Raw genomic sequence first — 27,554 nt, 5'->3', positions numbered from 1 at the left:
TACCAGCTGGAGAAGGCAGGCAAGATAGCAAACCATCAGAGTGGCTTTAGAAGAGGAAGGAGTACAATGGATCCAATAATACGGCTGGAAACAGAAATAAGAAAGGCCCAAGCAAACAAAGAGACAGTTATCGCAGTGTTTTTTGATATTGAAAAAGCATATGATATGATGTGGAGGGAAGGACTGCTTATAAAGCTGTCTAAGATAGGAGTTGGAGGGAGAGCTTTTAACTGGATTAAAGACTTTCTGTTTGGAAGGAAAATTCAAGTGAGAATCGGGACAGTCATGTCAACACAGTATGTGGTGGGGAATGGCACGCCTCAGGGGAGTGTGATCAGCCCATTACTGTTCAGCATAAGCATTAACGATGTGTTTTCAAAACTGCAGGTAGACATAGGCAGGTCGCTGTTTGCTGATGATGGAGCCTTGTGGAAAAGAGGCAGAAACGTTGAGCATGTTATTGGGAAACTTCAAGGAGCTATTGATCAAGTGACTGAATGGGGATATGACTGGGGATGCAAGTTTTCAACAGAAAAAAACAAAACAGTGTTCTTTACCAGGAAGAAAATCAGAGAAGATGTCAGGTTAAAAATGTATGGGGAAGAGTTGGAAAGGGTGCCAGAATTTAAATTCCTTGGGGTCGTGTTCAATGAACGGTTAACATGGTCAGGCCATGTCACCAGGATAGAGAAAAAGTGCAAGAAAGTCATAAATGTGATGCGATGTGTGGCAGGAAGAGACTGGGGAGCAAGCTGCAACTCACTCCAAAGAGTTTATGTTGCACTGATACGATCAGTGCTGGACTATGGTAGTGTGGCGTATGGGTCAGCAGCTAAGAGTTATTTAAGGAAGTTAGATGTCATACAGGCAAAAGCATTACGGATCTGTAGTGGAGCTTTTAGGACATCACCAATTCCTGCCATACAGGTAGAGATGGGAGAAATGCCACTGGAGTTAAGGAGAAAGCAGCTGATGGCTAATTATTGGGTGAATTTGAAGGGACAGAGAGGCAGTCACCCAACAAAAGAAGTGCTACAGGACAGCTGGGAGAATGGGAAGAACTCCAGTGAGCATTTTGCCAAAGCAGGAAATAAAATAGTGAGGGACATGTCAATTGATGGACTACAAATAAGCCCACCAGTGGTGTACCCTGAAGAGGCTCCATGGAGACTAGTGTGTCCGAGAGTCGATGTATCGCTGCTTGAAATAAAAAAGGACAGGGAGGAAAACAGTGGACCTACCGAGTGCATTCAGCTATCTTATAAATCAAGAATATAATGACTTTGTGCAGGTGTTCACGGACGGGGCGAAAAATCCAGACACGGGTGTAACAGGATTCAGTACCAGGAAAAGGAGTGGGCATATACAAAAGAACAGGTGATGGGTTGGGGGTGTACACAGTAGAGATGGTGGCGGTGTTGGTGGCATTAAAATGGGTGGAAATAACATCACAAAAGAAGACAGTCATATGCTCAGATTCGGCATCAGTTCTAGACAGTATCACATCATTCCACTCAGACAGTAGACAACACATTCTATTTCAGGTTCTGCACACAGTCACAAGAATACACAGCAAGGGGGGCCAGGTCACATTCCTTTGGGTGCCAGCACATGTAGGAGTGCAAGGGAATGAAAAGGCGGACAAACTGGCAAAGAAGGCACTGAGGGCAAGCAGGGTTGAAATGCAAGTGAGCATTAGCAAGACAGAATCAAAAAGTGTGATTAAGGGGAAAATGAATCAGATTTGGCAAAGCATGTGGGACAGAGAGAACAGAGGAAGGCACCTGTATCAGATTCAGCAAAAGGTCAGAGCTTCAACGATCGGCGGTATAAGCCGGAGAGAAGAGGTGGTGATGACAAGGCTAAGGATAGGACACTGTGCCTTAAACAAAGCATTGAAATTGCTGGAGAAGCATGATACTGGCTTGTGTGAGGAGTGTCAGGAAGAGGAGTCAATAGAACATGTTATTCTGATACAAAACAAGCATTCATGCTGGAAATGGGCCTTTTTTATTTCACACTGCTAATGCTAATACAAAACAAGCATTCATGCTGGAAGTGGGCCTTTTTTATTTCAAACTGCTAATGCTAATACAAAACAAGAATTCATGCTGGAAATGGGCCTTTTTTTATTTCACATTGCTAAAGCGATTTCTAAATAAGCATTCATGCTGGAAAAAGGCCTTTTTTATTTCACACTGCTAATGCTAATATAAAACAAGAAATCATAATGGAAATGGGCCTTTTTATTTCACACTGCTAATGCTAATACAAAATAAGCATTCATGCTGGAAATGGGCCTTTTTTATTTTACACTGCTAATGCTAATACAAAACAAGAATTCATGATGGAAATGGGCCTTTGTATTTCACACTGCTAAAGCGATTACTAAATAAGCATTCATGCTGGAAATGGTCCTTTTTATTTCAAACTGCTAATGCTAATACAAAACAAAAATTTATGATGGAATGGGCCTTTTTATTTCACACTGCTAATGCTAATACAAAACAAGCAGTCATGCTGGAAAAAGGCCTTTTTTATTTCACACTGCCAATGCTAATACAAAACAAGCATTCATGCTGGAAATGGGCCTTTTTATTTCTCTCTGCTAATGGTAATAAAAAAATGGTGGGGCAGATTGTTGAACTGTTTTTTTAGCAGCTGCACCAAGCAACACCTCATACTGGCTGACACGATCACAACGGACCCATCCCATGTCCTTGATCAGAAGCATGAGTGCTTGCCCTCACAGAGATGTTTTAGGGTGCAAAACTGTGAGACGAATAAGTACAAGCTCTCTTTTATTACTCACGTCGTATTATTATTTAACAAACAGTATACTAGAGGTGGGGAAGCTCCACACACACACATCCTTGACACGGACTGAGGACATGCTTGTGAATTTAGGCACAAGACTCACTATGTATGTACAACTTGCATATGGACTGTTGTTGGACTGTTGGACAGTACTGTTGATGCATGATGAGCTGTGAGGAGACAACGATCCCTGCCCACACCTGGACCTGACCATGAATACTAAGATATCCAATGACCTGGTAAAGGAGGTTAGTGAGTTTTTGACCCTAGTGAATTTGTCACTGTTTTTTTCTATTTGCATATGGGCCTTTTTATATCACACTGCTAATGCTAATACAAAACAAGAATTCATGATGGAAATGGGCCTTTTTTTAATTTCACTCCGCTAATGTTAATACAAAACAAGAATTCACAATGGAAATAGGCCTTTTTTTATTTCACTCGGCTAATGCTAATACAAAACAAGAATTCACGATGGAAATAGGCCTTTTTTTATTTCACTCCGCAAATGCTAATATAAAACAAGAAATCATGATGGAAATAGGCCTTTTTTTATTTCACTCTGCTAATGCTAATATAAAACAAGAAATCACGATGGAAATAGGCCTTTTTTTATTTCACTCGGCTAATGCTAATACAAAACAAGAATTCACGATGGAAATAGGCCTTTTTTTATTTCACTCCGCAAATGCTAATACAAAACAAGAATTCACGATGGAAATAGGCCTTTTTTTATTTCACTCCGCTCATGCTAATATAAAACAAGAAATCATGATGTAAATAGGCCTTTTTTTATTTCACTCGGCTAATGCTAATACAAAACAAGAAATCATGATGGAAATAGGCCTTTTTTTTTATTTCACTCTGCTAATGCTAATACAAAACAAGAATTCATGATGGAAATAGGCCTTTTTTTATTTCACTGCGCTAATGCTAATACAAAACAATTCATGATGGAAATAGGCCTTTCATTTTAATCTGCTGATGGTAATGTTTTTATGATGTTGTGAATTAAAATTCACAGCCTGAGCAACTGTTACTTTGACCCACAATCAGAAGGCCCCCACTGGTCAGCCTTGTGTTAGTGTCCAAGTGGACGGTTCATCTGACCTGTGGGTCCACTTCCACCCTTCTTAGGGTTGCTTGGCCTGTTGGTCCACTACCTCCCTTCAGAGGTTTCCTTGACTTGTTGGTCCACTTCTACCCTAAAGAGGGTTCCTTGACCTGTTGGTCCACTTTGAACCTACAGAGAGTTCCTTGACCTGCGAGTCTACCTCCACCCTTCAGAGGGTTCTTTTGTCAGGAGGTTTCACCTCCACTCTTCAGCCCCCGACTTCTGTCATGCAGCAGGTAGGTCACCATCACCGGGTGAGTCAAGTTTATTAAGTTCCTACATGGTGCATGGTTGGTCACTTACAACAACCACAATAATTAATTACTAATAAATTCAAAATCAGAAGTGCAAAAAGGAAAATACCTAAAAAAAAATTAAACTGGGTTCAAAAGGGTTGTTCAGTATGAGTGAGAAAGCAATGTTTGTTCAATATAATACAAAATAAATGTCACAAAACCTCTGAATTCAAATGAAAAAAAAAAGATCCGTTCTAAATGAAAAAAAACAAAGGATAAAACTTTTCAAAGTTCAAAAAGTGTTCAATATGAGAGAAAAATCTGTCTTTTATACTACCAAAAAAAATCAATACAATCACTGAAATCAAATGAAATAATAAAACAAACTAAATCCAGGGTCTTCAATAAAAGAAAAACAATTCAGACTTTCTCAATATCAAGAAATGCATCTGATCCAAAATGTCAAATACAAAAAAAATATAAGATGTGTTCAACGTATTTATAGAAAGAATCAAAGGGTTAAAATGTTCTTCCAAGGGAAACAAACAACTGAACAACAAAATTCAAAGTGATCCTACATCAATCATGTGGGGAAAATACTTCAAAGGAAACAATGGAACAACAGCAAAACGATATTTTCGGTGCTTTCAAGGAATCTGGGACAACAATGGTCCAAAGGCAAAAAAACCCAAACAATACGCTCAAAGTGTTTTCAAGGAAACTTGGACCAGCAATGGACCACAGCAAAAAAACAATATTCTCAAAGTGTTTTAAAGGGCACTTGGATCAACAATGGTCCAACGGCAAAAAAAAATGTATTCTCAAAGTGTTTTCAAGGAGACCTGGATAAACAATGGTCCAATGCAAAGAAAAAAAAAAAAAACAATATTCTCCAAGTGTTTTCAAGGAAACTTGGACCAACTATGGACCACTAGCATATAAAAAAACAACGTTCTCTAAGTGATTTCAAGGAAACTTGGACCAACAATGGACCCACGGCAGATGAAAAAACAATGTTCTCAAAGTGATTTCAAGGAAACTTGGACCAACAATGGACCAATGGCATATAAAAAACAATGTTCTCAAAGTGCTTTCAAGGAAACTTTGACCTACAATGGACCAACGAAATTCAAATTGCTCTCAGGAAAATGTCATATCATCAGTAATGCTCATGATGTACTAGGAAACAATGGAAAAACTGTGTAAAATTCACAAAGTGCTCTTGAAGGAACGACAGCCTAACATTGAGGGAGAACTATGACAGCCAGTGAGGCATCAGACCTGGTTTCTATTGCTCCTGCAAAGTCACCCAGCAATATGAAGATAACCAAACGATGATAACCTGGATGATGATGAAGACTTTAATAACATGACCCAGAAGTCATGGCATATACTGATAACTTGCCTTGTTTATGTGTGTACTGTACTGGTCATGTTTGCAGTCCTTTGTGAATTTGTATACTTCTGCTGTTCTTAAGAAGTTGCCAAAATGTTCACTGCTGCAGCATTGGGCATTTTGGCAAAATTTTCAGGGTTGCACTGCTGCTGTTGTACATCATGGCCTCTACAAGGAGATGGTCTTTGGTTCCTCTGTCCACATGAGAAGTTGAGCAAGGCATCTTCATGCCAGGGACCACAGCTGAAGGTAAGAGGAAATTGGGACCCTACACCCTCATGCCATATTTCACCCAGATAATTTCTAACTTAAGCCCAATTTTGGATGGGTTGTGACCATGATGTACAGATGCTGAAATAATGCACTTTTGAAACATTTTTGTTTTGCCCAATATCTTTCTCCAATCGAAGGTCAAAACTGCAGCATTTAATATATCTATGTGGTTGAAATTCTTCAAAAATTTTGGTCAGGATCTGTCCTTTTGGAGATGGCGGGTCCTGAGGTTTGACCAGTTCATTACCACTAGTCCAAAGTTCCCAAAGATTAGGAAAAGGGACAGCTTTTTTAAGATACTTTTGATACTCGTGGCTATTTTACAACTATCATGTAAAATTATATATGACAGTCTTCCAGGTAGAAGGACTGCACCTACAAGTCAGCCTTTTGTGACCTGGACTTGTCTCTGGCCATAGACTGCAGGAGGGTATGAACCCTTGCCTACAACTGAACCTATTTTCTTTTCCTCTCACCCAGTGTTCATCCAGTAAGAAGACCCCGATGCCCCTCAATCTCCAAATGGAAGCTGAGCCAGGATTCAGACTGGGTCATCGAGTAACTACTGGATACCTAAAGCGATTGGAGGCCAGAGCTGCCCTGCTCTCGACTGCAACAAGTGCTTGCAGGTGAGCATCAAGTTCTGATTTTTTAGGTCTTATTGTTAGGCCTCCACCTATACATCATATTCTTAATGTTGTGATGTTTGACTTTTCATGGGAAATTTGAAATGTTATCAGGTCATACTGCCATAATTTAAGATCATAACCAAATCTTGAGAATCCGACCATTATTTTCAATGAGTTTACCTTCAAAACCAAGTAGTTAAAATGTTAACATTTTAACATTCCTTACCAATGGTTTCGGTCTTTTTCGGAAGTTTTGATTTCAACGAACATCATTTGGGAAACTGTAAATACTAAATGTTACTTTTTAAGGGATCAATAAATCTACAATGTGCTTTCTTTAACAGGTCCTGATGGTATCAGCCCAGACTCCTAAAGGACTGTACAAAATGCAAGGTGCTTCTGGTCATCTTTAACCTGAGCTTGAGTCAAGAGGAAGACTTTCTGCGTGGTTCCAGCCCCAAAGACTGCACCTCAGAGAGCTGAACTACTTCATACCTGTGGCCCTCACCTTTCATCTGCTGAAGTCCGTAGAGAAGACCAGACATCAGGGCGGGTGACGCAGATATATACCTGCTGTACAGATCCACGGTTCACCTGGAGAACCCTGGGACGCTGTGTGGGTCATGTTCTTTGACTCCTCCAGTGGAGTACAGGCAGATTATCATCGGCTTTGTAATCTGTCAGCTGGCACCCAGACTGCACTGATGAACATCCAGAGACTGAACATTAAGAGGGTAGAGACATATAGAAAATACCTGAGGGTTCCCCTCAACAATAAAGCGGACAGGTCAAACAATATAAGCGTCCTGTACAAGAAAGGGCAAAGTCATCTGCACCTGCTGAGGGGACTGAGGTCCTTTGGAGTGTGCAGGACTCTGTCACAGACATTTTATGATAGTATGATGGTGTCTGCTATTCAGTGGCTGCCTGGGGAGGAGGGAGCACAGAGAGAGACAGAGAAAGACTGAATAAGCTGGTCAAGAGGCACAGGTCTGTCCTGGACTGTCCCCTGGACTCTGGAGGAAGCAGGCAATAGGAGGATGTTGGTCAAGCTGACATCCATCATGGACAACCCCTCTCACCTACTGCATGACACTGTTGGGGCCCTGAGCAGCTCCTTCAGGCTAAGACTGTTACACCCACCCTGAAAGAAAGAGTGCAAGATCATCCGTCCCAGGGATGGGCAGCTATTAAGATTCATTTCGATTAATTCAGATCCGTAATTAGTGCATTATTATTTTAATCCCGATTAATCTCACACTTTGTCTCTTTCAACACACTCTGGTTAAGCCATTTCAACTCTTCCCTACAGCCACAGTGATGAAATAAATGTCCATCATTGATCTTTAATTTTTCATGTCCTTTTTAAATACTCAGACAGCTCAGTGAACCAGTCAGAAGTCATCTGCACCTTTTGTTATCAAGCATTTACTTTACCTTCAACTTGTTTCTAGTTTAAAAAAAAAAAAAAGATTAAAACTGTGATTAATGCAATTAGAAATGACTGCAGTAAATTGCTATTAACTACAGGGATTCTGAGATAAATCTCAATTAAGAATGTTTATTATTTGACTGCTCTTGCTTAGAAATATATTTTGTCTAATGTATTGAACCAGCATTTATGTTTTCAAAGCTTAAATGCAAATAGACAATATGAATGAGTCAACATAAAATAAAAATGGATTGAAGCTACTTTTTAAATGACATGATCAGTAGTTTTACACTAAAGTATCTTTTTACTGCATTTAGCAATTCTTCTTAAGATTTTGGCAAAACACAGTCTGTCCCCTTCATTAATGTCTTGCAAAGAACAAGCAACAATATGTATTGTTTTTTCTATTTGATATATTTCTAAACTGCGCATGGTGTTGTGCAAGTGGTTTTACTTCTTGGCTGATAATCTTGTGTTTCCTTCCTGTTTACAACTTGTTGATACAACCCACATAGTGCATGTTTGCCACCCCTGATTCAAAACCACCGTATGAAATGTTTTATTCCACGGCATATATATGAGCTTACATAGATGTGAATATGTTTTTATGTCTGTTTCTAAAAATATAAAAATGAACTCTTGTAAATTCTCCCACAGTCCCACAGATGGTACAGCCACCCACCAAAGAGTGAACTTTTCTTCACCCCATAGTGACAGTGAATTATTGGTAATACTATTATTATCATTTTTAGATGTGTAATTGTAACTGGATATTTAAACCTTCTTTCAAATCAATACAATTCACACTTGGTTTTTCTTAATTTCTGATCTTGATCCTTCCACAAGTGAAAGTGTACATTTGTAACAAGAATATTCTATCACTACTTTTTTCATCTTGTATTGAAGTATTGTTGGTTCATTTTTCCCTAACTTTATGGGTTTTTTGTGTTCATTTCTTAATTAAATACTGCAAGTATTACAAACATTCAGTTTATGTTTTGTTTTTACTATATAATTGCTGATTACTTTCCCTCAGCTTTGAGCAAATGGTTCCATTTGGAAGGAAAGTATCTTTACACCGTGGGCAACGTTATTTTGAATGCGTGGTGAGTAACTGAACACCGTGTTTGTTATGCTGGATGCTTTCTGTAAATCAGCATCAGGCCAGAATCTGCTCATGCGCAGGCGGTAGTGGATGACAGGCGCTGCGGTAGAGGGAGTCTTCACTCGTTTTGTCAGCAGTAAGGAGAGGTAGGCTGATGAAACCTCGAAGCTCGACTCAATATATAGTTTAGCCGTGTCAATGAAGACTATCTGATGGAATATATTTTTTATTAAATAGTTGCTCCCTGCTGTACACTGGGGACAAAGAGACATCATGCTGGGACAGTTTTTGCTCAAGGTGCAGGATCAGCACACTGGGCAGAGCCAGGTGACTCTGTCATTATTTTCTTCACTCTTTCAATAAAAATAAGAAAAATAACAGTATAATACAACAATATTTCTCCTTTCATGTTGATGCTAAATACAGCTTTTAAAAAGGCTGAACTGCTGCCTTCCGTGTGATGACGATGCAATGAGGAAGGCAGCCTTGCCTGTGAGCCTGCGCTGAGGGCAACAGACCCAGTCCTTACACTTACGGATCTGAGTACACATTTGCGGATCGTGCGCAGTACAACTGTTGCAAGTCACGTGTGTATGACAGCCAATTGAGAGGTAGATTTCAGTTGTAACTGATGGCTTGTGAGGATTTTGACAACTTGAAGAAAAGAAAAAAAGAGTTTTCTGAACTAAAATTAACCAAGTCCACAATTACACATTTGCAGATTAGTGGACGCATTTGTGGATCTTTGTACGAATTTGCAAATCTTTGAGAGCATTTACAGATCTTTGCACACATGATCAGATCTGAACACATATTTCCAGATATGTGCACGCATTTGCAGATCTGTACACACATTTGTGTATTTGTGCACGCATTTGTGGATTTGTAAATGTATTTTCAAATCTGCCAACGAATGTGCAGATTTGTGCACAGATCTTTGTATGCACTTGTAAAACTTTTGCAACAATAATAGCTCCATATACCTACCTGTCGTCCATGAGCTGAGCTTGTGTGGCAACTTTTGGATCAAACCGATTAAGGGAAGTGGGGCTTGTGTATAAGGGACATTTATGGAATTAGAGGGGTAAAACACCCATATTGAAATATGTTTCATGAATATGTTCATCATTACTTAATTGTATACAAAATAAAAAAATCGAATAATATTAAGATGCATGGGGGAGAACATTAATTTCTTAAAAATCTGGGGGGACAGGAGCTCCCCCAGATTTAAGGAGCACGACGGCTAAGACTTGTCTTTATTAACTGGGTATGAACTTTACTTCTTATAAGTAGTGTTTCAGTGAGAAAACAGGGATTTTTAGTGGACATGAAGGTTCTTGATACATAACGGCATTTTACAGGAGACCACAATGTATTGGGTGTGGCTTACAATCATAAATATATTCTCTCTCTCTCTCTCTCTCTCGATCTATGCAATAGATATTGCAGAAAATGAGTACAAAAATCAGTACACAATTTTGGCTTTATTGACAATAGGAGTAGTGCTGATACAAGGCAGCAGCTAGGGGGGAAGCTCAAAAACAGTGCATATCTTTGATAACCAAAAGAGACAAACAATTTAGTGTAGCTTTTCACGGGTTTTTAAAGTTTGTACAATCCCTTTAGTTGTTACATAAAAAGATGGAATAAAAAGGTTGATTTAAAAATGGATAGAACTGAAGCCCCCCGATGAGAGCCTATCATGTACATTTTTTTGTTTTGTTTTCTTCATATATAGTACAAAACATGCATCCCCTGTTAATAAACAACTATCAGTCTTACAATGTACACTGGTTGCACAAAATTAAATTAAAATCATAGTAAAACAAAATAATGCACAAACTGTACACATCTGACACAAATGCTACACTCAAGACAAAGTTGGCTATTCCTATGTCTTAGACACTTTAAACTTCATCAAGCTACCATTACTTTATACACCACATAGATCTGTGCTCTGACTACTGGGCTATTTATTAAACAGCCTGAGGTAAGCTTTAGCACGAGACTTATCTCAATTTCAAAGGCTAAAAATATATAAATAACTTGTGATTTAATACCATAAATCACAGAATGTACACCATCACAAACGAGAAAAGATTCTTTTAAAAGCCCAGTTTGCACGTTTCTAATTTGGCCCAGAGTACTTTTGATGTCCTTTACTGACAGAATGTCTCTTCTTCTATTGACTTATGTAAGCAACCATAACAAAATACAATACAACCCAAAACTTCATTACAATGAAAAAGGCAAAAACCAAACGGCAGAAAAAAGGCAAAAAGACCCCTCAGTGTTCCCTTTTCTGCTTTCGGCCAACATCGACCTCGTCCAGCCCAGTGGCCGACCGAGACTGTTGCATTTCTCGAAGCTGAGCATGTGTGCGAGGGGGCTGCTTTTTGAGCTTCTCTAGATGAATGTCAATGGGGTCAAGTTCAGGCTCAGAGGCAGGGACCGGCAAGTAGCCACCATCCCTCGGCAGACACATACACCAGCCGGCTCCAGACAGATCCAGCTCGCTGTAGTTAACCTCTTTTTTCTTGATCTTGAAGTCCACCATGTCAGCTGATTCGCTCATGTCCACCAGTAGATTCCAGAAAACGCAACTAAGGATGATACCCAGCAGCTGTAAAGTAGGCGTACGATCGTGTTACTAGAAGCAGCAAAAGTTTACAAACCAATTATGTGTCATTTACAGTGAATTCATAAGGTGCTTCTTCACTTTGGCTTTCATTAGGAGTGTTTTGCAAACTCTAAGCATGCTTTCATGTGTTTTTCACTTAGGAGAGGCCCAGATCAGCAGAGGGCTGCAGGACGGTTGTCCTTCTGGAACATTGTCCATTTCCACATACAACATCTCTGGAGCTCAGAGTGACCATCGGGTTCTTGGTCACCTCTCTTACTAAGGCCTAAGGATTACTGAATCCTAGAATGGGATAAGTAAATAAATTAGTATTGAGATAATTTCTTTGTGTTTACTACTCCTTCATAATCTGAGCTCTATGGATTCACATGAAAGATTGGTAGTTCTGTTTCAAGTATTTAAGATAAACATTTGTAAAGGAAAATAAATTATTTAATTTAAAGGAAACTATTCAAGTTTTTCCTAAGAGCCAAAAAGAGAACAGTGTCTGACACCTTCAAGAAAAGACATCTTCAAGCCAGACTGAAGTCTGTCAAGGACAACCTGGAGAAAGATTCTGCATACTGAAAGCATGTCTTTTGGTCAAATCAGACCAAACTAGAGCTCTTTGGCCACAGTGGTGTTGCTTATGTTTGGAGAAAGAAGGGAGATGAGAACATTGTCCCCACAGTTTCACTGTGGGGATGCTGCAGTGTGTCTGGAACTGGGAATCTCATAAAGGTGGAAGGAATCGTGAAGAAATAAGGACATATAAAGAAAACCTCAAGAAGTCACCAGAAAACTTGATCTGGGTCGTTGCTTTGTCTTGCAACATGACAAAAATCCAAAACATACGTGGCTCCTGGATAAGAACTACCTTCAAAAGACTAAATGACACTTATTGACTGGCCTGCACAAAACCCTGACTTAAATCCCACTGAAAATCTGTGGGGTGAACTGAAGACCAAAGTCCATGCTAGAAACAAATGATTTTGTTTCTGTGTGCAAAGTAAAATAATGCAAGCTTTCAAAATAAACCTAGGATGTTGGAAAAGCTGTGTTGAAGATTCCTTGCTCTGTTTAACAGCACTTGGGAAATACTTTGGAAAAGGTGAAGCTTTCATGGGGGGTAATAATTTCATCCTCATTTGTATACATATTCACTCAAGGATTTACACTGTCAGCAATAATCCAGTGACCTCAACGTTTATGTTGCCATATGCATTAAGAACCAATTATTCACAGAAAGAAATTATAAAAAGAAATTTGCTCCTGAGCAACAGTTCAAAGGACCAGGAAAATATACCTTTATTCCTAATATAAGATAAGTCTGTAAAAAGTAAGACATTTCTCCCATAAACCCTCTGTGTATATTTTTAGCAGAAGCAGGTGGTTATTTTTATCTGACAAATGAACATACCTCTTCTTGGAGTTTTGGTTTGTGATGCAGCTGTTTTGTACCGATAATTAATGGATGACTTATCTCTAGTGGGGATGAAATGAGCCTAAATTTATTCATAGAAAGAACTGAGACATTTGTAATTGAATGAGAGAAGTTCATCTATAAAAAAGAATAAAAGTATAGGAATTTCCCCAAACTTGTTTCATCACTTTTAGTTTTGGCAAACACTGATAAGAATTGCTGAAACAGCCATTCGTTCAGCAAAGAAAACAATCATATAAGCTATTATTTTGCTGGGTGTGAGCAGAAATTTAAATGAGCAGTTTGGAATTGTTAGTTCAAACATGAGGGTCAACTTTAAAAGCATCCTTTTGGAAAAAGATATTTTCAGTGTGTTTAAGATTACCTGGGGCAGCCCAACGGCACAGCAGAGAGCAATAGTTATTCCAATGTTGTCACTCATCCAGAGGTTGACCGCATGAATGCAGCCTCGCACATGGATCAGCTCATGCAGAGTTTCCCGCTAAAGAGAAAAACACCATGATTTAGTTCTTACAGCCACTTCCATACAAAACTAGAATGTGGCAACTTTTAGAAATTGCAGCGTGAGAGCTGGCTAGCTGCAATCATAAGTTGTTACCGTTGCTGCTGGAGCCTCAGTTAGTGCAGAAGCACGGTGACTACCTGGCCTTGAACCACGGGTCTTTTGATGGACAGTCAGGTGCCTATCTGACTGAGCCACGGAGGGAATGAGTGCCACACAAACATTTCTACCAGATGAGGCAATGAAAACATGGAAAAAACTTTTTGCGATGAAAGTTCAAAGTTTTTGGTTTACTTTGACTTTATTTTAAATAAAAGGTGCTTTACTGAAAACCTGTTTTCACCTAATTAGTTAGCTTGTTTCGATTAGTATTTAAAAAAAAAAAAATACACTCCCAACGACAAACATGGAAGTTTACCTTCACCACAAACAAAAAAAATGAGGGATTGAATTTAACGAAAAGGTGCAGGCTGAAGTTTCAAATGCATGTGACATTTTAAAAGTTTATCATTTAAAACATTTTAATGTGAAAGATTTTCCAGTGAACGACGATGCTCATTTTTAAAAACACAAAAAGGCTAGTATCTGTTAGCATTTGTGAGGATATATTGGTTTTGAAACCGTTTTACTCTCTTGTGGGACTCACTAGTCAGTCATCTAACCTGGGAATTTTAAAACCTTTTTGCCTGAGACCCTCAAAATATCAGGGTCAGAGACCAGGGATCCCCATTGTACCTGGAGGTGGTTAAAGCATGGTTTAACACAGACGTGCACATTAAATGCATGGGCTTACTTACATTTTAGATTTTTTTAAACATACTTTGATTTCAGCATAATCTCACCAAGTTTCTATTTTACATCTAGCTAATTTTATGCATAAATTTTCATAAATACAGGTAAAATATACAATTTTAATTCATTCTAAAGTATTTGTTGTATTTTTAAGTTATCAGGTGACCCCTTCTCAGTGTCTTGCAACCCCAAAAGGGGTCCCAACCCCCACCTTGAGAACCACTGGTCTAACCAACTCAGCCAGGTGAGGAGTGGGTATAACTCAGACATTTCCAGAATCTGAGGCAATGATATCAGATGAGAAACTTTTGGGGTTTTTTTGCCATGAAACTTTAAACAGTTGTCATATTTAAAAAATCTATCATAAAATTTTGATTAAAAAAACTAAAACATTATGAAAGCTTTGAAATTACTGTCAAAATCTTTGGGAATATTTGATCAAATATTGAGCTAAAAATTAATCATTTGGCATACTGTAGTGATTACAGTTAAACATTTACTGTCACCATGGGCACATACTGTGATGGATCAGAATAAAAGTTCAACATGGTTGATAGCAAGTGTCTAGCGCCAATTTTGGAATAATTTGAATAATCAGTCATTGTAGTTCATTGATTACACATATTTTGAAGAATATAGAGTGATGAAGTTCTGAATTGACCATAGGTTGCAGCATGGAAAATGATCAGTATCATTAAAGGAACAGGCTGTGCAAATACAAGTATTCACGTGCTAACTGTTAGTAAGTTATTAGCTTTCATGCTATACACTTAATAACTGACCACCTGGTGGTGCTATAGGTATCATGGTGCAGCATGTTAAGTATGTAAGTATCATGAATCATATACCCAAAGTTTTTATAGTTATTACATCCACTCATCGTTCTCTCAATTACTTGGTTGATTACTGTGGCTCTAATCCGAGATACGAACAGAATTTTAAATTACGGAAAAAATTAAGATCTCTAGTGGTCAGACAAAGATCCTCCTCCTCACTGTGTGAGGGGTAAGGGTGCTGTGTGAGGGCAATTTGAATAAAGCAACCAGTCTGTTTTCTTACCTGCTGACTCAGAGTATTGTAACCACATAGCGTGTTGATGACCTCTCCTACCTGTTAAAAGAGAGAAGAGTGAGAAAATCAAAAACATGTCTTTGAACTAAGTTAAGATGACAGGATACAACACCAGGGGGCGATACAGTGTTGTGAACATTGTGTGCATGCAGTGTATTCCTGTCTGCTACCAGCTTGGAAGTAAACCTGTGTGTTTTGGGGGGCTAGAGGGTTTGGGGTTGTTTCATAATATAAAAAAAGTTCAAATTTGTCCCACTCAATCACTTTTGTAACACTAAAGGCATATATCAGATTTTTTTTAGGTTGGGCTGCATGAGGTGCCATTAGCCTCCAGAGATTTTAGTGTGTTTCCCCTTCAATAATAAAATGCTTTGAGAAGCTAGGCTTTACAGCACTGTTAACAAGTGTAATTACTCTGTGTAATTTAGCAAGTTTTAGGTAAAAATTGGTCAAAAAACAATGCTGGCTAAACTGTGCGCTGCATCAAGCATTTTTGTTGGATTTCATTTTTCACCCTCAGCATTATTTTGCAATGCCAGCCTTTGCTAGTATGCTCCTCCACCTCAGCATATCTGAGCAGCTGTTTGAGTCTGCGGGCTTCGGCAGTGGACATAAGAGATAAAACAAAATATAATGAGCCATTTTAACTCAGGTGATAATGTTGTGCCTTTTACTGTGGATAAGGGGGCACACATTTATGAATTGGAGTACTCATATTTATCTACACATAGAGACTAAGCAGAGAGAAAGAGAGGGAGAAAAACTTTGGTCAAGACTGGTTAGCAGGAGAGATCCAGTTACCTGGTGGTGTAGGTGCCCAGGGGTGTAGCTAGGGGTTTTGGGCCCCCCTTAACTGGCGAGCCAAGCAACAAATGTTCCATCATTTTTACAAATATCAATGAATTTAAATGTATTTCAGAACCATAATTCCCCAATGTACGAGCAATGGTTTTACTATGGTTAAATTAAATTTACTTGCATTATTTTTGCGGTGCAGGACTATACCATTTGGACGTTTTTAAGGGAGGAGCAGGGCCCCCCCAGTTTTTAAGTTAACTCTATTTGATACAAATTTTAGTCTGTTGACCAATTCATTTAATTGCTTTTGATTCAATAATGACACCGATTACTAAGAAAAAATAAATAAAAACACACTTCTCATTGCAGGCTTCCCAAGGGCCCCTCACTATTGTGGGCCTGGGTAATCAGTATGCTTAACCCCCCCTTTGACAAAATGTGCCTTGTCAAGATAGGGTATACTGATAGATTATGAGAAGAAATAGTCTAGGGGTGTGTATATTTATGCAAACAGCTTTTTGTTGTGTTGAAAAACATGTTTGATAAATTCCTCCTGAAAGATTTTGGTTGATTTTCAGTTGAATTGTATATGTCACAGGATATAGATGGTGGAAATATTTTAAAAGGATAAATCTTGGCATTTAAACAGGATATGAAGACTTTTTAAAGCCACTCTATGCGTATTTCTAGAACTTACTTTACGGCGAACACAACAGGTATATGGTACTCCACAGGCAAGTGGACCAGTGCCATTACAGAAATGATACTGGTTGACTCCCCAGTCCTTGTACTCGTCCCCACCACAACATGAAAACTGAAATATAAACAGAAGACACATTAAAATCAGTAATACTATGATTCTAATTCTCATCACGAAAATATCAAGACCAAAGTCTTTTAAATCACTTCAAGTATCAGCTGGGTTTCATCAAGTCCAAAGTCAAAGCTGTAAGCTGTCTACAAAAGACTTTAGAGACCTTCATGCTTACATCTGCTGAGAAGCTTTATGGAGATTTTGCTTTCCTTATCAAGCAGGACTTGGTATCGGCCCACAGTGAAGCCAAAACCACCAGAAACTGATTTGTTGACCATGGTATTACTGTGTTTGATTGGCTAGTCAACTGGCCTGACCCCATAGAGAATCTCTGAGGAAATGTCAAGAGAAAGATAAGAGACTCAACATTACAGACGAGCTGAAGGCTGCTATCAGAGCAACCTGGGCTTCATAACACCCCAGCAGTGCCACAGACTGATGGGCTCCAATGATATGATGTATTGATACAGTAATTTGGGTAAAAGGAGCTCCAACCAATTACTGAGTGCAAAAATGCACATAATTTTCCAGAAGGTCAACATTTCTCCATTATCAATATTTTTTGGACTAGTGTTTTGTGAGATTCTAATACTTAAAAAAAAAAGATGCATCTGAAGATTCAACATGCAGCACAGAGAAATTCAATTTACTGTCCTGGACAATGACAGACATGTTTGTCTCAGACATATCAGGAACCATACTGACTGTGCTGACTGGACATTTTAATTTAAGTGGTACGTATCACACTCCAGATTACTATGAGCGGGGCTCTGTGTGCTAGTATACGGTGGGTAATTTGCACTGGAATTTTTACCAAATTACAAACATCATGGTATATTTCCACAGGATCTAACACAGGCCTTCTCTGTGATTATTATTACAAAACATCAGAGGTCTCTAGACATACTCATCCTGTGAAAGGAGACTGTTAGTATTCAACAATTAGTCAACATTATCTTGATAATACATTATACTACCTTTTGCTGCACATAGTCCAAGATGTTTTTAAAGTCCAGATCATCATAGTAGTGTTTAATTCCTTCTCTTATACTGCTCTGAAACAAGGCAGATGTCTAGAAAAGAAGAAAAGCAGAAACATTACAGAATTAACACATTTGAGGGAACATGGTTATGAGAACTCACAATGATGATGCCTGATGCCTGAAACCACTATGAAGAAGAGATGACCAGGCTGTGGCTTAGGGGAAGAGCTTTTACTATACAAGGAGGTATAAACATGTGAAACGAGTTACCTTTTTTTCAAAGATGAGTGCTGTAGTCAGTGCAATTGCCTGGAGAAGCAGCAGGACACAGAGAACACAGAGAAACTGTAGAGGGAGAGGAGAAACAATGTTAAAACGGCTATCTTCAATGATAAATGATGCAAAACTAACAAAAGCTCGCAACACCTCCAAAGAATCCTGACAGATGTAGTAGTGTGCTACAGAAAAGTTAGAACCTGCCTTATATTGTCTTTTATTTGAGGTGCATTTATATACAGAACTGTCTGAATATTAAAGACATTATGTTAGCACACAGTGATGGCATTTGATTTGCATGTATTTGTGGTGCATTTCAAAGTACTCCATTTATTATCATATTTAGAGGGTCTTCTGCCTTTACTTATGTTTCATCTATTTACATATTTTCTTTAATTTAAGTGCATTGAGACTTTGGGGCCACTGACAAAAGAGACAATTAGGAAGACATCTTTAGAGGAAAGGGCTGGAATGATTTTTAAGAATTAAAAGTTAGGCTAAAAAAAGGCTTAACATGCACACAGAAGGAAATGTCCTCAGTTTTATCTTAGATAATTCTCAGTATCAAATAAACTCCTTCATCATTAACACATAGTCAGAGACATTCCCTTTAAAATTGCTTATTTATGATTTTTTTTCATATAAAGTTTTTTTTGTTACCAAAAGCTTTTTTTTATAGTATTATCAATAATAAAAAAAAATCCTGTTACATGGATTTTTTTTTCAGTTGTTAAAAAATCTAACGGCTACATTTTTTGGTAAATCTCCCCAAAAATTCTACTTTAAAAGACAAATTTCAGGCTGTTTTTTTTAACAGCAGCTTAGTTATTAATTCTACGTTCTTTTTGTGTATTAGTTCCTAGTGGGCAGTGCATTATTTCTCAGGAAATATCTCTCATGAAATAAAAAAGCAGTCAGCTTTGAAAACAACACCACAACCAAAATAAAAGTGTAGGAGCCATTTATTTGTATCTATTTTGTTATTATGTGTTATATATCTGTTAAATTTTTTTGTTTGATTACTTTCAATAGTTTTTTCTTTATTTAGAATATTTATTTTCTGAATATTTCTAATAATAATTTATTTTGCTACTCGTTTGTTAGTAAATTTAGCTTTTTATTATTAGTATCTTAGTTTAGCAGGGTGATTGGGTAACGCTGTCACCTTGGGTAGTATTATCATTTATCTACACTCAATGCCCCATTTATGACAAATTCAAAACTGAGTTTTTTTTATTGCAAATTGATTATACAATTAAAAAAAACTGAAATATCACATTTGCATAAGTTGCCAGACCCTTTGCAAAAACACTTGAAATTCAGTTCAGCTTCCTCCCGTTTCTCTGGATGTTTCTACACCTTGATTGGAGTCAGCCTGTGGTAAATTACATTAATTGGACATGATTTGGAAAGATTGACTGGCGACCAGTCCAGGGGGTACCCTGCCTCTTACCCAAAGACAGCTGGGAAAGGAAAGATGGTGTGTCAAGTGTAAAACAAAGATAAACTCTCCGGTGTCACAAACCTCCTCTACAGCTTCTGCACACATTAAAGCCAAAGCTGAAAAGGTGGCTCTAGTGGAGCGTGTTGCTGCCTTAAAAAAGAAATATCTAATAGAAGCTCAAGAGTAAAAGCTGAGGAAAGAAACACCTGGAACTTGAAACTGAACTGGCTCTAAGAGATGCAAAGCTTCAAGTGCTGGAAATAGAGTGTGGCTCAAAATATTCAAATGGAATGAGCTCTGCTTTGAAAAGAAATGTTTTCAAGAGATTACCACTTTAAGTCGTCATGCTTATATCTTTGTACCTGTTGCAGGTGAAAATGTCAATGTTGCTGGCTAGATGAAAGCCTGCATGGTGTTTGGAAAAAAACTCCAAATTAAAGCTAAGTGGGCTTTCATGTGTTTTGCACTGAAGAGAAGCTTCCATCTAGCCACTCTGACATGAGGATCTTTTCCATGTAAGCAGATGTAATTTTAAATCCATTTCAACAATGCTCAACTAAAACACTTCTGTCTCCATGATGCCCAGGATCTGAGGGCAGATGTTGGCAGCTGTGCATTAAGTCTCTAGGCTGCCCCCTGCTGTACTGTTTGACAAATACAAGTAGTGACTCCAGTTGTTTGTCTTCTTCTCCACTCCATTCTCAAAAGCTCTCAAGCAGGACCTGTATTACAGAGGATCTCCATCAAACACGAGACTATTCTGGACAGAGCTTAGGTTGTGTTGAACCAGTAGAGTGTTGATTTAATTTCGTTTTTGCATAATGTCTACAATGTCATTCTGATAGCTCTCAGTTGGGGCTTGAGATGGAGGGCACACGGTTCTGCACGATTTTCATTAACAGTTTGTGTCATTTGAATTTGAATATGAATCTTTAACATTTCATCCATTTGTGTTTATTGTCTTTGCTTTGGTCTGAAAACCTGGGGCTGAGTTTTTGGGGCTTTCATGTGTTTTGGACAGAGAAGCTTTCATCTAGACACTCTGACATAAGCCCATATCAGTGGAGGGTTGCAGTGACGTTTGTCCATCTGGAACTTTGTCCCATTTCCACAAAGGATCTCTGGAGTTCAGTTAGAGTGACCATCAGGGTCTTGGTCACGTCTCTTACTAAGGCCCGTCTCCCCTGATCTTTCAGTTTGGCTGGGTGACCAGCTTTTAGTAGAGTCCTTGTTGTACCAAACCTCTCTCCTATTTCACTGTGCCCTTGGGAACCTTCATTGTAACACAAAGTTATTGTAGACCTCTCCAGATTTGTGCCTAGTAACACTCCTGTCTCTGAGCTCTGAATGCAGTTCCTTTGACCTCATGGCTTGGTTTTGCTCTTATATCATTGTCAGCAGTGAGGCCTTCTGTAGAGAGGTATGTGCCTTTCCAAATCATGTCCAATCAATTTAATTTACCAAAGGTGGACTCCAATGAAGGTGTAGAAACATCTCAGCAAAGATCCGGAGAAATGGGAGGAACCTGAGCTACATTTACAGTGTCGTCTGAATTCATGGTACGTATGTAGGTAGAGGACCAACATGCACCAAGGTTTTTAACCAGTGCGAGAGAAGCAGCATCAGCCACGAATTTACCTTTGTTGTTTTGTTTGCTTGCTTGTCTTTTGGAAATCAAATCTTTTGAAACACAGATCTTTGGAACGGTCATGGACTTCTTTTGCCTGCGAAGGTTACATCCCCACGGTCCATCTGTGGCCGTTTAATAATGTTTGATTTAAGTTATCAAATTTAGTTTAATTAGATGAATAGCCACTGCAAAAAGGAATTCAGTTAAATATATCCCTAACAGAGTGATTGCATGATTTTATGACATAGCTGTAGAAATTTAACAACGTGTATACAAGATCTATATTCAGCTAGAGCAGTGGTTCCCTACCTTATTTTCTTACGGCCCCCCTACTTGTATCTTAAACAAGCTAAGCCTCCCCCTGGATCCACTTGATCAAAATAAACTTACATTTTAATTATTTTCACTGGCAGAAACCCAACACAATATGCCTACTTACTTAAAAGGTTCATGCTAAAAAGATCTATGAATAAGCAATCCATTATTGCAATGATGAAGTGGTGCCTCTTTAAAAAAAATAGAAAAAAATAACAAGGTTCTGTTAATATCTTAAAGAAAAACATTCTGATTTTCAAGTTTAAAAAGTCAGAAATGTACATAAAAATAATATACTTTAACCTTTAAAGGTGCAGTGTGTAATATTTAGCCTAGTAGCATTTAGTAAAACAAACAAACTTGATGTCTTGATGAAGATGATGTCTACAGGTAGGTCTATCCTAATTAGTGTTTATCCACCTAAAAAAAATGTGTTTGTGTTTTATATTAACTCAGAATAAGCAATCTATTCATACATGGGGAGGGTCCCCTCCACGGGCACCACCATCTTGAATTTTTGCATTTTGCATGTTTCTCTGGTGAAAACTGTGGCAACCAGTGGAATTAAAAAAAAACAGTGTATCTGTTATTTGGTCGCTTCTGTGACGCCATGGAAACATGCAAAATGCAAAAATTCAAGATGTTTGTTTTACTAAATGCTACTAGGCTAAATATTACACACTGCACCTTTAAGTTGAAAATTTTGATGAACAAAAACTTAGAATTTTTGAGATAATAAAGTCAAAAATATCTGACTGTGTGGAAGAAAATCAGACCAGTTTTCCTTACATAAGTCCTGCAGCTGAGAGCCTGATTAAATGATGCACTTCACTGGGACTGACCAATACTTGTGATTTCAGCCAAAAATCATCAAATTATCATTATCATCTGGACTAAGAAGAGACATTTCTGTAAACTGGACCTATCTAGCCACTGTTCTCAGTTTGGTTTCTCATAAATTTAAGACTCTAGAAACTTGAAATTTTTGAGTTTATAATATCAAAATCTACAACTTTTTAAACTCTGAAATTTCTATTTTTTCGCAAATGTACACCTTTTTTACTCAGAAACCCGGCTTGGTTTCTAATAAACGTACAACTTTACAAACTCAAAAATTTCAACATTTTTCACAAAAATTTAAGGATTTGGACAAAGGGCATTATGTGTCTTTATTGTTTGAAAAATATATGCTCATCTAATTTTAACATCATAGCAGAGCCCAGCGCCACTTGAGATCTTTGGTGCCCCCTAGTGGTGCCTGGACCCCAGGTTGGGAATCGCTGTGGTAGAGCATAACACATACATTTGGAGAGCTATCATTTTAAAGTGTTTATATTCAGTTTAATTCACCGTTATCAGTCTGAATTTTCAACTCAGTTTAAAACTAACTTTGGAAAAGGATGTGCATACAGGGCTGAACCCTTTCCTCGTTCATGCCTACCATGTGAAGCAGGGTTTTATTGTCCCTGAGGGATCCAACCATTCCCACCACGGACACTGTAAACATCACCAATCCCAGCAGGATGAGCACCACAGCAGGAGCCAGAAAAAGGCCTTCCAGGGTCCGATTCTTCTGCCGCTCCACTTCAGCATACACCCCCACACAGAGTACACAAAGACCCATCAGCTTTAAAAGAGAAAGAAGAGGAGTTTCAAACATTAGTATGAACTCTGAGGTGAAGTTTGAGTGAAGTGTGTCTAAACAGAAAATTTCAGTTTTTCTTAAGTATTTAGTTTAACAAAAGATGCAACCAAACTGGTTGGGAGATCCTTCATCATGCAGCCAAATAATGCAGCCGAAACAAGAAAGGAGTTTATCAGGGACAAGAAGGTAAAGGTTTTAGACTAGCCAAGTCAATCTCTAGACTTAAACTCTATAGAGTATGCATTTTACCTGCTAAAGAGGAAATGGGAGTAACCCCCCAAAACAAGCAACTGAAGGGGGTTTGGTAAAAGCCTGGAAAAGCATCACAAAAGAAGAATGCAAAAGTTTGTGATGTCAGTGGGTCGAAGACTTGATGCAGTTACTGCAAACAAAGGATCTGTGACTAAATATTAAGTCTTATTGACTTAAATCTATTCTAAGTCTATCTGTTCCAATATTTTGCTCGCCTAAAAATGTGGTGTTCTATTACAGATAAAGCTATCTTCTAAGTTGTGTATCAGATCCAGACGTAAATACCTGGAAATAAAAGCTGACTTGTTGATCTCTTGTCTTATATTCAACTTTTGATGTCAAACCCAAATGTTTTCAGTCTACAGCAAAAATAAAAGAATTGGCCTCACTGCTCTAACACTTTTGGATGGGACTGTAACTGATCCCATCAACACCTATACATTGTTTGCACAGTCATCAGTTGCAGTTAGGCTTTACCTGACCTAAAGAGGACTAACAGTGATATAGAAAGTCAAAATCATGAAATCTTGGTGCCATTTTAGGCAAAATAATGTGATAAACAGCTTTGAACAAAGTTCATCTATGCAAGGGAGTCACTGGTGTTACTGATCATAATTGTGATACACATGAAGAAAGTAACACCTGACAGACATTTTCACAGGAAAATGCATTTTACAAACTGTGACAAAACCATGTGTTGATGATCAGGATATATTCACAAAATAATAATATTTAATACATTTGTAATCTATTTTTGATCAATTTCCTTACTAGAAAATGGAATAGTGATGCCGAAAAGCTTCATATAAAATCAAGGGGATAATTTGAAATAATTGTGAAAAATTGAAGGATCAGTTGGCGAGGCATTTCTATATAAGATCATCAAGAAAGAGACAAAGGAAGTCCAGTGACCCTCAGAATTTTTTAAATTTAAAAACACGTTAAATTTTTAATAGGGTAACACCAGTGACATGTCTGAGGGACAATCGCTTTCATTTATGATTGATAATATTTGACTAATTTTTTTCCAGTCTTCTATATTATTTATCCAAAGGCGTGTATATATCATTTGTTTATGACAAGACAGAAAATTCATATTTTGACCTTAAGATCCCGCCATAGCCATCCATACATAATCATGGGGAAAGAAATTAATATTTCTTTGAAGTGTAAAATTCCAGTGAATGGGCCAGGGGTAGAAAAATGCCCATTTCTGTAGAATTACCGTTATACATACTAAATGCTACAATATATTTAAGACATTTAAGTTAGGCTTCACGTAACTTTCCAAATTCAACATGGGCCTATCATGAACCCATTCAAAACAGAGTGAGGTGTAGATTAATAATGTTTGTCCCTGAAGAAGAAGCATTTCCTGTTTACTCAGTCAGGATTTTAAGGCTGGTCTGTAGGCATAAAACAACTCATATTTATATCGCCAGGACACAAATTTCGGAGATTGTGCAAATCATTTCACTCGTATCAGAAAGCGACACTGACTGAATGACTAACAAACGCTACCATTTTCTGTCGGCGAAACAAATTACCCACTATCGCCCCTTTAACTGGATCCAACGCCCTGCACCACCGTGGTGTTTGCGAGCAAATGATGGCTCTATATTCACGATAAAATAATTAAACACTAACATACCACTGCAGCATAAATAGACGCAAACAGATATTTTATAAACAGCACTTTAGATTTACATGGCTGCGTGTTATCTACAATAGTAATGTCTAACACTCGAACCATTCACCTGCTAGCTTGTTTCTATACAGCTATACCAAATCCCATTGGAAAATAAGGCAATTTATTGGACAAATATGTTGTATCGTTAAACGAAAAATACAGCCCTGATTTTGTAACTATTTGGACATTAGTAAATTCCTCTGGTAAATATAAAACGTGTTCCTCAAACGCACAGAGATGAACTCCAACTAAAAATCACGTTAGCTCAGTCTGAACCCGTAAACCTATTCAGCTGGACGTTCCCTTGATAGAAAGGGACCTCCACGTAAAATTGAAATAATATATACAGAGGATCGTTGTCCTTGTTTTGGGGTTGAGCCGAATTCATCATGAGGTTGGGTGGTTTCGCATTACGCCTGAAAATAAGCCTTCACCGGTGTGTATGTGCCTGTAGAAGTCGGTTCATTTAAACACATTTGTTTTGTATGAAATAAGGGAGCATGACTCACTGATGCTATTGGTTAGCATCCACTACTATTCTCAGACACTACTGCCGCTCACATGATGTAAGGCGCATGAGATATAGATGTAAAAAATCTACTAACACTTACCGAAAAGAGCATTGAATATATATTTAAGGTAAATTTGATGAAGTAGTAGAAGTGGTTGGTTTTCCTCAATTCAGAGTAGGACGGCATGGCTGCTTGTATGCGTAAAGCCGAATACTAAGCAAGCACGATACGTTTCTTTTTGTTCAACCTATATGGAAATATTATGGATCAAATTTTTCCACTGCTAACAAATAATGAAAAACGTTCAGAAGCGATAACAGAATTTTGAATATGTAGCCCTCATTTCTGTCATGCTATTGTGGATAACCCCTGACACAAAACCACTTCCGTACGGCCGGCTGGTCCACGCTTTGTTTTGACTACATTCTTAAAGGCGCAGCGCACATCTCCAGCTTTCATTTGCTCAGGTTTAATTGAAGGTTTAATTGTGAGATTCTTCGTATTAAAAAGTTATACATTTAATATGTAGTAGTAAAAAAAACCCTGTACATTTTTTTAATCAACTTATCCTAAAAACTATGGGTCGTGTTACGATGCATGGTAAAATTGTTTTTACAATTTCCTTATGGCTTCATAAAGAAAAGATAAAGTAACTAAAAGAAAACTTAAAAAACTAATGGTGTTAAATTAAAAGATTAGCCACTGATTTACTGACATGAATCACATTCATCATTTGGCAGGCCTACTGAAAACCTAGGTTTAAAGAAGAAGTGAGATGTTCAGCTTGATCAGGGGTGTCAAACTCAAGGCCCGGGGGCCAAATCCGGCCCGTGCTACAGTTATACCCGGCCCACCAGATCATATGATGTTTTTATTAGAAGTGGCCCACCAGTATGAGGTCTGCAGATTTCCTCCAGTATAAAAATGTAAACCTAACCTTAATGATTTATAACATCCTTGCTGAGTCATAAAAATTAGAAAAAAGTAAACATAAAAAAATTGATAAAAAAGACAGCAATGTGGGAGAAATTTTTGTTTTCTTTATATTTTCAATTTTGCATCTCACAGTTATGACTAAAAGTTATAGTTTGACTTTTTATTTCATATTTTAACATTTACATCTCATAACTGACTTTTTATCTCTTTTTTTACCTTTTAGATTTATAACTTTTCATTTTTCTTATAACTTTTCATTTAATTCTTTTCATTTCTCAGGTTCTCTGGTTGGGTTCCTGTGTTGGCCGGGTACCCGTGGGTTCTTATGATGTCTTTGTTTTAATGACGTCCCAGGATGTCTCAGCTCAGGTGTTGTCGTGTGAAACATATCAAAGCTCTTATGACTTCCATGGATTTGTATTTCTAATAATGTCTCAGTAATATTGTTGCTTGGGCTGAACCTATAGTTTGGTTTTGATCTTGTTTAGGTGATCTTCCCTTGAGTGTTCTTTTGTCGTTGTTGTTGTGTTTTGTTGTCTTGCTGCTTTGTTTTTCTGAGTGTGAAAGCACTTTGTAAAACCTTGTTTTTTTAAAAGTGCTATATAAATAAAGTTATTTTTATTAAAGTTCTTATTATTAAATCCTTGTTTGACCTTTTAAAGTCCTGATTTTGACTTTTAGCTCATGTTTTGACCTTTAACAACTCCTAATTTTGACTTTTATCTCATTTTTTTTACCTTGGAAACTCATTACTTTTTTTTCATTGTTTCACATTTTGACTTCTAAGACTCATGAATTTGAAATGTAATCTCATATTTTGACATT

At 37.8% G+C, this 27,554-nt stretch overlaps 1 protein-coding gene across 1 annotated transcript; it reads right to left on the bottom strand.

The window, feature by feature from the left end:
- Window positions 1-10,492: 10,492 nt before the first annotated feature.
- Window positions 10,493-26,176, bottom strand: zgc:110329 (uncharacterized protein LOC550500 homolog). Its single transcript, XM_041786803.1, has 8 exons — window positions 25,893-26,176; window positions 23,136-23,321; window positions 18,300-18,374; window positions 18,024-18,119; window positions 16,930-17,046; window positions 15,423-15,473; window positions 13,434-13,550; window positions 10,493-11,628 (listed from the first exon to the last, which is right to left on the bottom strand). The coding sequence occupies exons 1-8, from the start codon at window positions 25,977-25,979 to the stop codon at window positions 11,293-11,295; spliced, it is 1,065 nt and encodes a 354-aa protein (XP_041642737.1). The 5' UTR covers window positions 25,980-26,176; the 3' UTR covers window positions 10,493-11,292.
- Between the last annotated feature and the right edge of the window lie 1,378 nt (window positions 26,177-27,554).

This window comes from Cheilinus undulatus, linkage group 5 (genome assembly GCF_018320785.1).
Source record: "Cheilinus undulatus linkage group 5, ASM1832078v1, whole genome shotgun sequence".
Classification (NCBI taxonomy): domain Eukaryota; kingdom Metazoa; phylum Chordata; class Actinopteri; order Labriformes; family Labridae; genus Cheilinus; species Cheilinus undulatus.
This window is presented reverse-complemented; position numbering and strand designations above follow the sequence as displayed.